We start from the raw sequence: 15493 nt of genomic DNA on the forward strand, positions 1-15493 counted from the left end.
AACTTTAATTTCGAAGCACATGTAACGCAAGATTGGCTATTTATTCAGTAGTCCTGGGGCTAAGCTGGTGGATATGCAGGAGACGGTGATGGGGTTAGTTAATGGTCCTAATAATCTTGGGGAGCCCAACTCTAAAAACAATGGTTCTTTGTATCAAAGAACTTTTGGACTTTAATGTGACATACTTTACTTCAAACTGTACTAAGCTAAATTTGCTCCTTTTGGAGGATCCTCTTGCTCATCCTGCTGTCTAATTCCCATACAGAACCTTGACTGAACACTGCTTTGTATAAGAATCTGTGTGCCACAACAATGAAATAACTTGTATATTTACAGTCCTCTCGCACAGTTCTTTTTCTGATACACGATTTAAGTCCTGTTTTTTTAGCTTTATATTGTAGTATTCAGAAGTTATACAGCAGCAGATATCATCAAACATTTATACATACACTATCCTTACAAACCATTCAGTCATTGTAGGGTCAATCAATATCTCCCTATTAGTTAATCCAGACCTGTTAAATTCACCGGAAATTTTGTCATGCATTTTATTGTGATGTTACTTTTCTCATGTAACATTTTAACAATAGCTTTTAGCTTTTGTTTTAGATATTTTTATCATGTCCTTGTTATTTTTGTGAACAACTCAAGTCTGTGATCATACTTAATATTACTTCTTCCTTCTATTTTTCCCACAACAACCCTGTGAGGTGAGTTGGAGTGAGAGAGTAATTGGCCCAAAGTCATTCGGCCGACTTTCATGTTTCAAGTGGAACTAAGACTCATGGTTTCCTGGTTTCTAACCCAGTGCCTTAAGCAGTAGACAAAATGGGTGAAGAAATAGTATTTTGGTTATGTTCTTTGCTAGTGGATGCACTTGCAATTTATACATACAGAGGATAAAGTATAAACTTGCAAAAATTTCAGCTTTGTTTCCAACCTAAATAAATTTGAAAGATTTTTAAAATATGTTCATATTTTGCAAATTCAATAATTATTTGAATGAAATCAGTATCTTCTATGTGATGATGTGTCATCAAACCATTTTTTTTTTACTTCTACCAACCGTCTAACTTGGTTAACTTTATTCCTCTTCTGCATAGGGGACTAATATTCCAATATTTTCTTTTTAAAGACAAAACAATCATTTTTTTTGCTTGGAGGTAGGATTTACTTTTTGTTATGATACCTAACTTTCCACTTTCCAGTTTGCTACTTTCTTTGTGGCTTTAGGGCTATTTGCCACAATTGCAGCCTTCATTAATGTGCCTTTTGAACTGTTTTCCCATATATTTACACTACAAAGGCATTTGAAGGGGAAATAAATATTATAATGCCTTTGTGAAATTAGAATGTTAGAGATATATTTTCAAATCCCGAGAAAGAATAGTTTACAAAGCACAGCTAGGTTGATGGATCCTGTGGTAAGTTTCAATGCTACCAGAGACATTTAACATTGCCAGTTCTCTTCACATTGTCATATGAGAAGGTTTTAGGCATCTTTCAGTGTTGGTGGTATGAGAGAAATGGGTATTTTATTTACACTGTGGTTCTTTTGTGGTTATTGGGTCTGTCTGGGAATTGATTTTGGGATGTTCATCTTTTGTTATGGGCTTTCAAATTTTATATTCTGCAAACAGAAGCATAATCAGGCCTCCTCTCTGTGAGCTTTCCAAAACAGCCATCTAGGTAAATAAAATACAATTTGATTGCCCTCTGTTGAAGGCAGGAAACTTTTTGAGCTGATGAGTCTATATGGAATTTAAAATCCGAGATTCTCATGTGTGCTGGTTGCCATAATGGTTGTGTTATAAATAAAGCATCATTTAGATTTATGTATACATGCATGAGACAGTGGAACACCACTTCTTTATTTGATTTCAAAGGGTTGATTTCATCAAAGTTCCAATGAATCAAGGAAGGGAACTGGAGGGGATTACTCTACTACTTTGTATATTTCAGAATATTCCATTCCATTCCAGTAAAGAACTGGACACAAGAGTCACTTATCTGTTCTATTTCCTAAACTTTCCAGTGCAACTCCTATAGTCATGGAAACTAGTGCTTTGCTTTGTTCCATGACTGACTGTGACATCAAATCATTGTCAATTCTTCTCCATGATGCTTTTTCCCTAAAATGTTTTTCCCTAATCCTTATTGTGTTTTTTTTAAAATATGATACAATTTATTTGAATCTACAGTCATGGCCGAAATTGTTGGCACCCCAGAAATTTTTCCAGAAAATCAAGTATTTCTCACAGAAAAGTATTGCAGGAACACATGTTTTGCTATACACAGGTTTATTCCCTTTGTGTGTATTGGAACACAACAAAAAAGGGAGGGAAAAAAAGCAAATTGGACATAATGTCAAACAAAACTCCAAAAATGGGCCGGACAAAATTATTGGCACCCTTAACTTAATATTTGGTTGCACACCCTTTGGAAAAAATAACTGAAATCAGTCGCTTCCTATAACCATCAATAAGCTTCTTACACCTCTCACCCAGAATTTTGGACCACTCTTCCTTTGCAAACTGCTCCAGGTCTCTCTTATTGGAAGGGCTCCTTTTCCCAACAGCAATTTTAAGATCTCTCCACAGGTGTTCATTGGGATTCAGATCTGGACTCATTGCTGGCCACTTCAGAACTCTCCAGCGCTTTCTTGCCATCCATTTCTGGGTGCTTTTTGACGTATGTTTGGGGTCATTGGCCTGCTAGAAGACCCAAGATCTTGGATGCAAACCCAGCTTTCTGACACTGGGCTCTACAGTGCGACCCAAAATCCTTTGGTAATCCTCAGATTTCATGATACCTTGCACACATTCAAGGCACCCAGTGCCAGAGGTAGCAAAACAAACCCAAAACATCATTGAACCTCCACCATATTTCACTGTAGGTACTGTGTTCTTTTCTTTGTAGGTCTCATTTCGTTTTCGGATGTGCTTTACCAAAAAGCTCTATCTTGGTCTCATCTGTCCACAAGACGTTTTCCCAGAAGGATTTTGGCTTACTCAAGTACATTTTGGCAAACTATAATCTTGCTTTTTTATGTCTCTGTGTCAGCAGTGGGGTCCTCCTGGGTCTCCTGCCATAGCGTTTCATGTCATTTAAATGTTGACGGATAGTTCGCACCAACACTGATGCTCCCTGAGCCTGCAGGACAGCTTGCATTTCTTTGGAACTTGTTTGGGGCTGCTTATCCACCATCCGGACTATCCTGCGTTGCAACCTTTCATCAATTTTTCTTTTCTGTCCACAACCAGGGAGATTCGCTACAGTGCCATGGGTTGCAAACTTCTTGATAATGTTGTGCACTGTGGACAAAGGCAAAGCTAGATCTCTGGAGATGGACTTGTAACCTTTAGATTGTTGATATTTGTCCACAATTTTGGTTCTCAAGTCCTCAGACAGTTCTCTTCTTCTCTTTCTGTTGTCCATGCTTAGTGTGGCACACACAGACACACAATGGAAAGACTAAGTGAACTTCTCTCCTTTTTATCTGCTTTCAGGTGTGATTTTTATATTGCCCACACCTGTTACTTGCCCCAGGTGAGTTTAAAGGAGCATCACATGCTTGATATGATCTTGTTTACCCACAATTTTGAAAGGGTGCCAATAATTTTGTCTGGCCCATTTTTGGAGTTTTGTTTGACATTATGTCCAATTTGCTTTTTTTCCTCCCTTTTTTTGTTGTGTTCCAATACACACAAAGGGAATAAACCTGTGTATAGCAAAACATGTGTTCCTGCAATACTTTTCTGTGAGAAATACTTGATTTTCTGGAAAAATTTCTGGGGTGCCAACAATTTCGGCCATGACTGTATACCAGTGATGGTGAACCTTTTAGAGGCCGAGTGCCCAAACTGCAACCCAAAACCCACTTATTTATTGCTGGGTGGGCATGGCCTACTGGGTGGGTGTGGCTGTGGTGCTCATGGAAGATTGCATGGGTGTGGTCAAGGTGGGTGTGGTCACCTCAATGTTGCTCGTGGTGAGGGACACCTGTGGGGGGCAGCTGGTTGAAGGGACAGTTGTCACCTCCGAGGCATGGTGCGGGTACCCACAGGGAGGGCTCTGAGTGCCGCCTCTGGCACCCGTGCCATAGGTTCACCACCACCTTCCTGATGTATAGTGCTTGAAACTCAGTGAAATACTTGGGAGGGATTTGATTAAAGTAGATTAAGTGGAACATTTGCTTGTTGTGATTTAAAAATTGCACTTCTATTAATGCAATATATTACTGTCTGCTTTTTGGCTCTCTGTTGTCACCCCAACCCATAAGGGATAGGACCTTAGAGTACCCACAGCAGGTGACCGTACAATCATGTTGGGTTCCAGAGGAAGTGTTGGGGGGGTTACTTGAGGATCTGGCAGGTTGTTCAGCATCTGGTTACAGTCTGGATTAGCATGAGGCCAGAACTTTAGATCAGATTACCTTGATCAACCTCTGTGTGGGGGAGTGTCTAAATTATAAATTAATTAAACTCCACTTGTCTTTCTCGAACCACATCATACTGTTGGCTGAGGTTTGCTTTACAATCAGCTAATTTTCACAAATGAAATTAGCAAGTGAGATGCTCACACAGTAAAGAAGATGACCTTGATAGACATAAGCAGGTATAATTATCTAGGCAAAACAAATGGAAGCATTTTTAAAATCTAGAACAAAAACTTATGGAAGCAGTTCATACAGATGCCTCTCTAAGTCACTGGAATATAAGAAAGATGTACAGCACAATCAGACTTTCAAGATTACTTATTGTAATATATATGTTATTATAGCCACTTTCAATAAAATTAATTTTTTCCTTCCTGTGGAGTTGATTTCCTGTTCTGGTCTACCTCATAGCTGACACCCACATCTATCTGTGTGCATTTTATTTTTGTATCAAAAGTAAATAACATGGCACTTATCTCTCTTGAATTTCATTCTATTTTCAGGCCATTTCTATTAGCTCTCAAGTCTGTTTGGGATTTGATTTCTAAGTATTATCTGCCTTACCCAAAGTTGTTTCATTTAAAAATCTGATCAACATTCCTTCCATCTTCATTCAAGGTGTTAATTAAAACCTGAAAAATAAAAGACCCAGGAATGATCTTCAAAGGCACCCAATTTGTTATTGTATATATTTGAGGTGTGAAACAAGTTATGAGAACATAGTTTTAAAATTAGGCTTCAGCCTGTTAATAATTGTAGGCTGAAAGGAGTTATGGTTGTTGCTTGGCTTGATTACTACTGGATTAAAGCAGAGTTTGCTTGATTCTGTTTTTGTACTGCCTCCTATGCATACCAGCATACCAACATGCTTTGAGGTGCAATTCAAGGTACTGGCAATGACTTATTAAGCCCTACATGCCTCAGGACAGGTATATTTAAGGGACTTCTCCCCATTTACATGTATCTATCCCATCAGATCTGGCAGATTCTTTCTACTAAAAAATGTCATGATCTGATTACAGGTAATGACCTTTGTTTGCCATGGTGTCAGTTCTCATTCCCCTGGAACTTACACTCCTGGCTTTGTACTGAAATCATCTCATACATTGCATGCAGAATATCTAATAATTAGAAATGAGGAAGAGAAATTTGCTGTCAGAAGGTCTTTTTTTAAAAAAAAGTTGTGACAGGAACCAGGAACAAGACTTCATCTCCTCTACTCAATTCTGCTTGTATATTAATTGGTTTCATTAGATCACTTTGAAAAATTTGTTGTGAGCAAGCCAATTTCCTTGATTTTCTTTTTGTCCTGGAACCTAAGAAAATTCCAGACTTAAAACATGTAGTTCTAACTGCCTGATGACTTAGAACATCAACTTGAAACACCAAGGTTCAAGTTGCATGAACCTTGATATATTATATAAAGAATTATTTGAAGAAAAGTACATAAGATTGATGATAAATCATTTATATATCTAAAGCCTTTTGGGGGAAGGTTGCCTTCAACTCAGTATTAATTCTGATAACTGCTCAGACAAATTTCTGCAGTTTTCTTGGCAAGATTTCAGAAGTGGTTTGCCATTGCCTGTTTCCTAGAACTGTGGGGTTTCAGTTTTTTGACAGCATCTCTAGAGGTCTGAGCCACATGACTATACTCTTAAGTTCTGGCCTTTTTTCCATTTCCTGTCAGCTTCATCCCTTTTGCTAATATTTAAATATCTTTTTTAAAAAAAGCATGTGTTTATTAATTTTATGTCATTCATTTTATTTCTATATTGCTACAACAAAAAGCTTCTTGGCAATTTCAAAGCATAAAAAGTTACATGTTAAAAACACAGTAAAAGCATAATAAAAATAAATTAGAATTTAGAGTTATTAGAAGCTAGAACTATCTTGTGGGGATACAGTTCAGCTATTATTGTCTGGGCTAAATAGATTCACTTTTGAGTCAGATTAATTTTTTTGTAGTAGTTTATGGAATGGCATCTTCTTCACAAGTCAGAAGATCCCTAGACAATTTTAAAGCCCTCCCCTTTTAAAAAATAATAATCATAATTAAATGTTGTAAAGGAGGATGAAAAATAAATGTAAATTTTAATTGAATTCTTTGATTCACATTGATACATTCTGAGTCAGAACTGCACGGTAACCTTTGGGAATATCTAAGAGCAGCTTTCCCAAACTCAGTAACTTTGAGATGCACGGACTTTAACTCTTGAGAAATTCTGAGAGTTGAAACCTACACATCTTAAAGTTGACAAGATTGAAAAACACTTTTCTAAAGTGGAGGATTTTGCTGGGAGTTCTGTGCATCCCGAGGTGCAACCTGAGAAATGAGACTTATTCTCATTGTCCTCAATTCTTTTCCAGTCACTAAAGAAGTAATCAATAAGTTGTTGAGAATAAAGTCTGATCTTTCTTTGGTATATTGCTTGCATTTTTGGCCTAGTAAGCACTATTCTATACATTTTTTTGTGGGAAAGACATATCATTGAAATCTGTCATTCTCCAGAGCTATTGTAATTGCTTCTTTGTGTTTCAGGTGTCTTTCTGGAACCACTCAGCCAACTAATATTTTAATGAAGAAAATGGAGGAAAGCTTACTTCCAGTTGTGGCTATTAAGGGGGGAAAAATCAAAAGCAAATTTATTCTGAATTAAAGTATGGTTAATGTATCTGCCCTTTCAATTGTTTTTAATTCTTTCATTATGAATCCACCATCAAAGGAAAAGGCATATAAAATAAAATGTTTTAAAACTTGATTCTTTTTCTGAACTCTACCCTTTCAATATTGCTTTCTCTCAGTATACAAAATATCAACCCTATCCTAATCTAATAAACAAAAAAACACAATTTACAACTAAGAGAATGACTTTTGAGCTGCTCTATAATTTAGCAACTTTCTTTTCCCACTTCCCTGGAAACTAGGCACTATAGGCAACAGCCACAAATGAGGTTTCATTATACAAGACAGAGCTGACAGTGGTGGCCATGGTGGAGAAAGGCAAAGAGCAGACTATCCCACACTTCCTCTAGGTGCAGTGCTAGAGGTTCACAGTCAGACAAGAAAGCAGTTCTGGCCAGAAAATGCCAGTACAAAAGGAAACCAGCCATAATTAGACTTGACCAAATGATTGCTGGTTGCATTGAAGCCAATTCTTGGTGGAAACTCTGCTCTGTTTCATATTGGATCACTACTGAACCTCAATCTGAGACACTCAGAAGTCTGTAGGGAGAAATTATCATCCTCCCTGTTGTACTTCTATTTCTTCAAACTAAATTTTCAGATGCTCTTCAGTTTAGCAAAAGACTGTATGTACTGTGTTTTATTGCTATAAGAATATCTAAACTATTGGGGATAGAAGCTGCAGTTTATGAAGATTTCTAATTAAGTAGGTGTATTCAACATATCTGTATCAAATACGAAGTTTGTTCATTATACAGTATATGAACACCTAAAACCTATTAGTAATGGAGCAAGAAATGATTAGCAAAGAATCTGTGGTTAAATATGAAAAATCATGAAACTTCTCATATTGAACACGAAAGGGGCTACAGGTAGTCATCGACTAACAGTATTTCATTTAGACCGTTCAAAGTTATGACGGCACTGGGGAAAAATGACTTATGAGCATTTTTTACACTTATGACAGTTGCAGCATCCCCATGGTCATGTGATTTATATTTAGGTGCTTGACAGCTGGCTCTTATTTATGGTGATGACAGTGTTGTGAGGTCATGTGATCCCTTTTGAAACCTTATGATAAGCAAAATCAAAGGGAAAGCCAGATTCGCTTAATAATAGTGTTATTGATTTAACAACTGCAGAAATTCATTTAACAAATGTGGCAAGAAAAGTTGTAAAATGGGACAAATTTTTCACTTAGCAACAACAATTTTGGGCTTAATTGTGGTCATAAGTCGAGGACTACCTGTATTTTCAGCATTCTAGAAATGTTCTAAGCTTTATTCAAACTCTTTATGTCATGCTTGGAACTGAGTTGTCCCAGAGCCTGAAATCAATTTACATTGTGCCCATTTTGTCCTCAATATAGCAATTTTGCAAACTAGACTGGAAAAAGTTCACATTTAGAATACTGGGGAAAAAGTGTTTTCCACACTGTCAGACTGGCTGTCAAGGTCTACAAGCCCAGAGATGCCTTCTAAGCACTTTCTCTAATGCTGAAGCCAACCTTATCTGCCTAGGCAAGAGATAAAGAGGTTAGCCTATCCGGTTATGACTTCATGCATTATCCTATGGAAAATTAGAAAGAATTGGGGCTAGTGGGTATTACAATTTGGTATTCCTTGGAATGGTGACACTTAAGTGAGTTGCTCACCTGTAAAGACTTTTAAATAATTTCAAAGTAGTCAATTCTAAGTGGTTTATACATCTTAAATGTTCACAATATCAGTTTTTTCACATCAGTTTTTTTTAAAAAAATAGTCAATTGTTGAACATCCAAAATAGATAGGACACTGTTAGTCTTAAATTGGAAAACAGGAGAATGTTTCAGTAAGTTAACTGGGTCACTGAAACTTGGTAAAGCAAAAAGCAGTATGAAGGAAGACAATTTACTAAAACTGTTCAGAGTTAGTGTCACATAACTCATAACTTTGCAATCTCATAAAATTCATAAAGTTATCTTAGTCAATATCACTGACTAATCAGGGAAGATTTTCAATCACTTTAAGAAATTGTTTTAATTTTCTTTGTTGAAGCAGAGGAGGTTTTTGTTCTACACTTACCCTAGTTGGAGTTCCTTACTCAAAACAGCTAAAGTTTACATGGTATAATAATGTTCTTTCAATCTTAGGTAGGTGGGTAGAAATGAAACAGGTAATAGCAAACATTGTGACTGAGGCTTCAATCTTATTCATTGAAGAAGCACAACATTACTCAGGCAGGAAGTAATGATTTATTACTGAATTTCAGGTTCTTCTTTTTCTTTTTTGGAATGCAATTTGTAGAGATAGCATACTGGTCCACATATTTCCTCTTCTCACAGAATAGACATAATCATCAGTGAATGAGGATTATGTTTTTCTAATATGGATTTCTTTGCTGCTTGAGGTTCTACTGACACAATGAGTTTCCGGGGGAAAGTATTTAAAAAGGACTACAGTGAACTTCGGAGAAAAAAGAGGACAATTAGACGAATTAATCATGGAGAAATCCACAGTATGAATTGTGTATGTATATAAAAATTTATGCTTGTACTTTTTTTCTTGTAATTTTTTTTAGTGTAGCTTCTCTTTGGGATGTTGGGCTTGTGAACAGAATAGATTATAGTATTCCTATTTTATCTCAGTGACTAGAGCAAATTCTCTAGTGAAATCATAGCAATACTATTTCTGGAGACCACTGCTGCAGTTTGTTGCCATCTTGGTTAGGAATTGTAGGAATTGGAGTCTAACATATCTGGCAGTTAATAAACTGGAAGACTCTGTAAGACATACAGTTAAAAGTACCGGTAATAGGACAAAATCAGTATATCTATGAGATAAGACATCCTAATATGTTTGTGATTTCAGTGTGAATGGGAAAAGAAAAATGAAAGAACTGAGTAATAAGCTGTTTGCAACTTATGATGTACGAGTAATAATTATTTATTCAGACCACTGTCCTGAATATATGAAAGAACCTGTCAAGTTGAAGTTAAAGTTTATGTGTTTATAGATGATAGCTCCTATATATGTGATAAATAATTAAAATGCTTTTTCATCATCGTTTCCATCATCTGTAATTTATATTTTTATCTTAAATTCATTGAGTCTCTGTTTATATTATTTTTAGGGAGGGAAAGTATAATTTGTTAGAGTTGAAGAAGCTTGAAAAAGACAAAGAGCCTCAAACCTGCCAGACTTTAAAGATAAACATGATTTAATTATTCTATATGTGTCTATTAAAGTATGTGTGAAGCAGACTTTCAGTGATTCCTAAAGTGAAAGCTATAGGATTAAACAATATTGGTTAAATGATGTAGTAAAGCATAGTTACAGATTTATTGTTCTGTTTCAGGGAAGAGTTTGATATTTTTTAAAATGATAAAGATGGAAATGTAAAAAAAAAATCAGAAAATGTGTTTCTAAAGATATGTGTTAATGGGAGTGATCATGTACTAGCAGCAGAGTACATGAGTTTCCAATGTAAGTTCAGTTTTGAATCCTAACATAAATATTAAGGTAAAACAAAAAGACTTAACAAAGGAATCTAGAAAGGGCATTCCTATACTGTCACAAGTTTTACTTCCTAAGATCTTAATGACCACTTAACCTCTCAGTGGTGATACAGATGATAGTCTTTGACTTACAATCATTCAACCTCAATTGTTAAATGAGATGGCTATTAAGTGAGTTGTGTCCAATTTTACAACCTTTTTTTTAAGATTGGTTAAGTGAATTTTCTTGGCTATTAAATGAACTCTATGGTTCTTAAGCAAATCTGCTTTCCCTCAGTGATGTTATTTGTGGGAATTCTGGTCATGTGTCCATGGGGATGCTGCAATGGTCATAAGTGTGACAACTGGTCATAAGTCACTTTTTCGGTGGTAACTTAAACAGTTGATCAACATATGGTTGTAAGTTAAGGACTACCTGAATGCAACTGTACACTCCCCACTACTGTATAATTTTCATTCATGCACTAGAGCCGGGGGGGGGGAACAATTATTGGTAGTCCCATTGATTCTTTCTTTACCACATTTGGGACGGAAGGGAGGGGGGGAGGAAGGAAGGAAGGAAGGAAGGAAGGAAGGAAGGAAGGAAGGAAGGAAGGAAGGAAGGAAGGAAGGAAGGAAGGAAGGAAGGACCAGACAGCCATTCTGGGTACAGAGAGACAAATAATCTCTTAGCAATTTAAGAAAGATGTCTTGGTTCTAAGAAGATAGGATGTTCCCAAACTTGGAAAGCTTCCCCTTCTGCTGCAAATACAGGAGAAATGCTGCAAAATTCTCTGTGCCAGGTTTTCCCAGAGCAGCTAATCCAGTCACGCTGGAAATTTTAAAATTAGATAATCAGAATGCTGAAAATAATGATTTATTGGAAAATAAATTCTATATGAAAAGAATCTCAATCTGGTTATTAAAAGGGATCTTTACAGGGAAATATTACAAAAAACTGTTGTGAGACTTCAGCTACAATATTCATCAGGCTCTGGTTATACTGCCTGAGAAAATGTGTGTCCTCCTGCAGGATTCATTTAATTGCACAGATATGGAGCAAAACATTATCTATGTAGGCTTCTCCTTTTTTAAAAGCCACATCCTGTTTTAAAAACACAACATTTAGAGTATTTGCATGAAGCATATTGTTTTTAGCCATAGCATTACTTGAACAGCGGATTTTTTTAAAAAATAATCCTGTTTAAACAGGAACTATATTCTGAATCTTCTTCCTCTTAGGTTAAGATTAAAGAATTAGTCACTGTAGTGTTCTGTTTTCTTGGTGTGTTTTTCAGTGACATGTTTAATTTCCAAGACAATTTCCAAGTCAAGGCAATTTCCCTTGACTTCGCTTTTGCAGTTAATAACCCATCCCTTCCTAATCTGCTTCACAACTGGGGCACACTAAATACTATCCTCAAGTTTGTCATTGTGGTTAAGGCATCAGGCTAGAAATCAGCAGACTGAGTTCTTCTTTCCCATTACGCACGAAGTTGAGTGACCTTGAGCCAGTCACACTCTCTTAATCTTGGGAAACAGGCAATGGCAGACCACTTCCAAAATCTTGTCAAAATAACTGTAGGGATTTGTCCAGGCAGTCACTAGGAATCAACACTGACTCAACAGCATGCGCGTGCACACACACACACACACACACAATTTTTTTTTTGTCAGTATAGAGGTAGTCATCCTCACCCACCCCCAAACAGCTAGAGATAACTTCACTATGTTCTTCAAGGACATAATACACACGAACCAAGACATGACAAAAATTTAACATATTTTTTTTTGTTTTATTTAAAATACTTACATAGTGTGAGTATAGTGTTGGGCCACAACATTTGGAATGATTTTTTAAAAAAAATTATATCAGTTTATAAGCTAAATAAGATCTATTTTGGTGAACAGAAAGAATTCACTTTACAAAACACGTTGCATGGCAGTGAAGCAATGCTGGGTGAGAGGTCTTCTGCTGACGTGGTCCAACTGCAGCCACAGCTGTGCCCATGCCAGAGGGACTGTGCCTGTAGCAGCCTTGTACGAGCTCTGTTGCCATGCAGCTGCCATCTGTCCTTTCACCTGGCAAGCACTCTCGTTGGATGATTTTGTTTTTCAATTATCTTGCCAGTTAACCCAGGTACAAAAGCTGAGTTTTAGATCAGTTTGGCAGCCTTGGCAATACAGTAGAGTGAAGTAATGATGAATTTGGGCAGAGAAGTTCTGTTTGATTAATATTTTGTATTATGCCAGGCAATGGAGTTTGTGAATATAAGCTTTAGCACTCTTTGGAAGAAGTTGAAGAAACAATGCAACTTGTCAGGTGAAGAAGAAAATATGCCATAATTGTAAGAAATTAACACTCAGTCTTATTTATATATTCATATATGCAGGCTTCACGTATTTTTGTAGCAAATCCAATTTCTGAGAATAAACACTTTTTAGTTTTGTAAAGCTATAATGTGAAGCTGGAAAAATAAAGTGAGATGATCTTAATTAAATCCCATCTACCCATGCCATGGCATCATGATATATTTTCTACCTGTAGGAGCAGCAAATGAGTATGTATGTGTGTGTTGAAGAGATGCTCCTTTAGTGCTCCTACACATTGCAAAAGACCTTTTCTGAGTGCTATGCACAATCCTAGTATTACATACTGTATTTTCTCAAGCCCTTTTAAGACAAACATCTATGAAGTGTAATGTAAGTTATGTCTCCCTGTTCATAGGAATAGTCTTCTCATAGAATTTTTTGTCTTTGAGTGCTTAAATTACAATTTATTCACTTTCAGCCAGATATCACATCAGTACTTCCACATCTTACTTGTATTTGATTTCCTGGTTTTTGTCTACTTCAATCTTAGCATACATTACTTGTTTCAGGTTGCTGTCGCTGCAAACATGTTACACACAAATCGGCACAGATACTTTCTGTGTCTGTGTGTCTAATCAGTTCTGTCTGAATGGAAAATATGTACAGCTGTCAGCCAATGGTTTGCAACTGCATTGCTACAAGGGCTTTTAATTATTCATAATTATAAAGTACTTCCTCTGATATTAAATTTCAATGCTAGAGGCCAAATGTTTTCATTCACCAGAGTTCTCCACTGAGATTAGTCTATTTTGCATTCTGTTTATAATGTATAACTACACATTTGCAGATTCCCAGTGTTTCATTATTTTAACAATAGCTTATAGAACCAACATTGCAGTAACCTCACAAAACATCTGAATTTCATTGATGTACATCAGGTGTTTTCTTTTCCAAATTTGGCAATCTACATTATCGTGGACTTCAACTCCCAACATTTTCCAGCCAGTTCTGGTAGTTAAAGTCCATAAAAATTGAAAAACATTAACATACATGACTCTAAATTACAGAAAATGCGTAGGTTGCAAAAGAGAATTTGGGAGTTCTGGGTTAAGGATGTTATTTAACCAAAACTGAACATTCACAAAAAGGGACTACTCGGCATCACAACAGAAACAAAACTGCACCATGATATGAAATACATCCTAAAGCAGAACTTCAGTAAACCACATTTTGTTTTTCTTATATTTTAAAGTTTTTGTGTCACCTCTTCATTTTTTTTTCTCCCATGGGTACTAGGTAGACAGCATTCGGAATGGTGCCATTGGAAGTCCTATTTCATGCTGTGCCATTTGTTTCCTTAGTTTCAATTCTGAATGGACAACTCATCTATTAGCAGATACACACATTTTTGAATACTCATTTTAGGTGAATTGGTTCTAACACTGAGTCTTAGCTGTTGCTGAAGTCCAATTTCATAAATTTGGATAATCAGCTACAGATGATGAAAGTATACCAGAACTTGGTAAACATGGAATGCAGTTTCCTTCAAACACTAGTTTACATCCAGACCTGGTTGAAGTACTAAGAACTTCTTTTAATTTACATCTTTGATTTATGTAAGCTTGAAGTCAGTGAGATTTCTTAAGGCAGAGAAACAAGGAGCTAAGTTTAGTTCTTAAACTATATTTTTTTAATTTAATTTGTTCTATGAATATAATTGAGGGTTATGTAACAAATCCTGGTTAACTAAATCATGACTTAGAAAATTGTGTCAACCAGTCTCTGACTCAGACCCTTGATACATGAAACATAATGACTGTCACTATTGACATGCTATTTTTAATTTCAGGAAAGGTTCCTCCACACTAAGTCATACCATTTGAATCTGGATCTCCTGTTTATAAAAATGTATTCCTTTATGATGAATCCCACCAGCTAGTATGTCCTTCTTCCCAAATATTCTGCTTTTGATTAATATGCTAGGATGTCCTAAAGACGAGTGATAACAAAGCAATCAATATTAAGATTTGTTGAAGCTCCTAACACATTGTGACTGTATTTACATGATTGCCCAGCCAATTTCTGTCCTGGGGAAAATATCTTTGTATAGCATTTGCACAGGACCATAGAAGGAGAAAAAAAAGTTATCTCTGCTACCCATTAGCTGCTGGAAATATTTCTAGGAGGTCATCAGTTCCTGATCCATAAAAACAAAAATCTTGAAAAGAAAATATCAATGGTCTGCGTCACTACGCTGCAATATAGTGAGCTACTGGGATTTGCTTGCATTATTTTTCTCATAGCCTGCTGTGCTGTTCTTAAATTTCAACAAATTGCCTAATTTACTGTAGTTTCAAAAAGCTTTCCGAGGGCTCAACACCAAAAGTAGAACAAGAGTGTGATAAGAGAGAGGGGAAAAAAAGATCTAGTTTGCATTCTTCAGCATTGTGCATTGAAGCCATCAAGAACTGTTACCAACTTAACATTACATCTGACAGTGCTTTAGATGCTGAACTCTGCTGTTCTTCTCTTGACTGCAGTCAGATACCGAAACCTCAGGCTCTGTGTCTGTTCTGTGAAA

At 36.3% G+C, this 15493-nt stretch overlaps 1 protein-coding gene across 2 annotated transcripts in view; it reads left to right on the plus strand.

The window, feature by feature from the left end:
* The window catches only part of DOCK10 (dedicator of cytokinesis 10), a gene marked incomplete at its 5' end in the record, with an annotated part of 164768 nt that overhangs the window by 41399 nt on the left and 107876 nt on the right, over positions 1–15493 (plus strand). The window contains one exon of one of the 2 annotated variants that reach the window (XM_083364986.1): positions 9264–9631. The exons of the other annotated variant lie outside the window; for it this stretch is intronic. Coding sequence (XP_083221112.1) covers positions 9527–9631 — 105 coding nt within the window. Of the gene's footprint in view, positions 1–9263; positions 9632–15493 lie in introns of those variants that run through there. 2 annotated transcript variants of the gene reach the window in all.

This window comes from Vipera ursinii (assembly GCF_947247035.1).
Source record: "Vipera ursinii genome assembly, chromosome: 5".
Taxonomy (NCBI): domain Eukaryota; kingdom Metazoa; phylum Chordata; class Lepidosauria; order Squamata; family Viperidae; genus Vipera; species Vipera ursinii.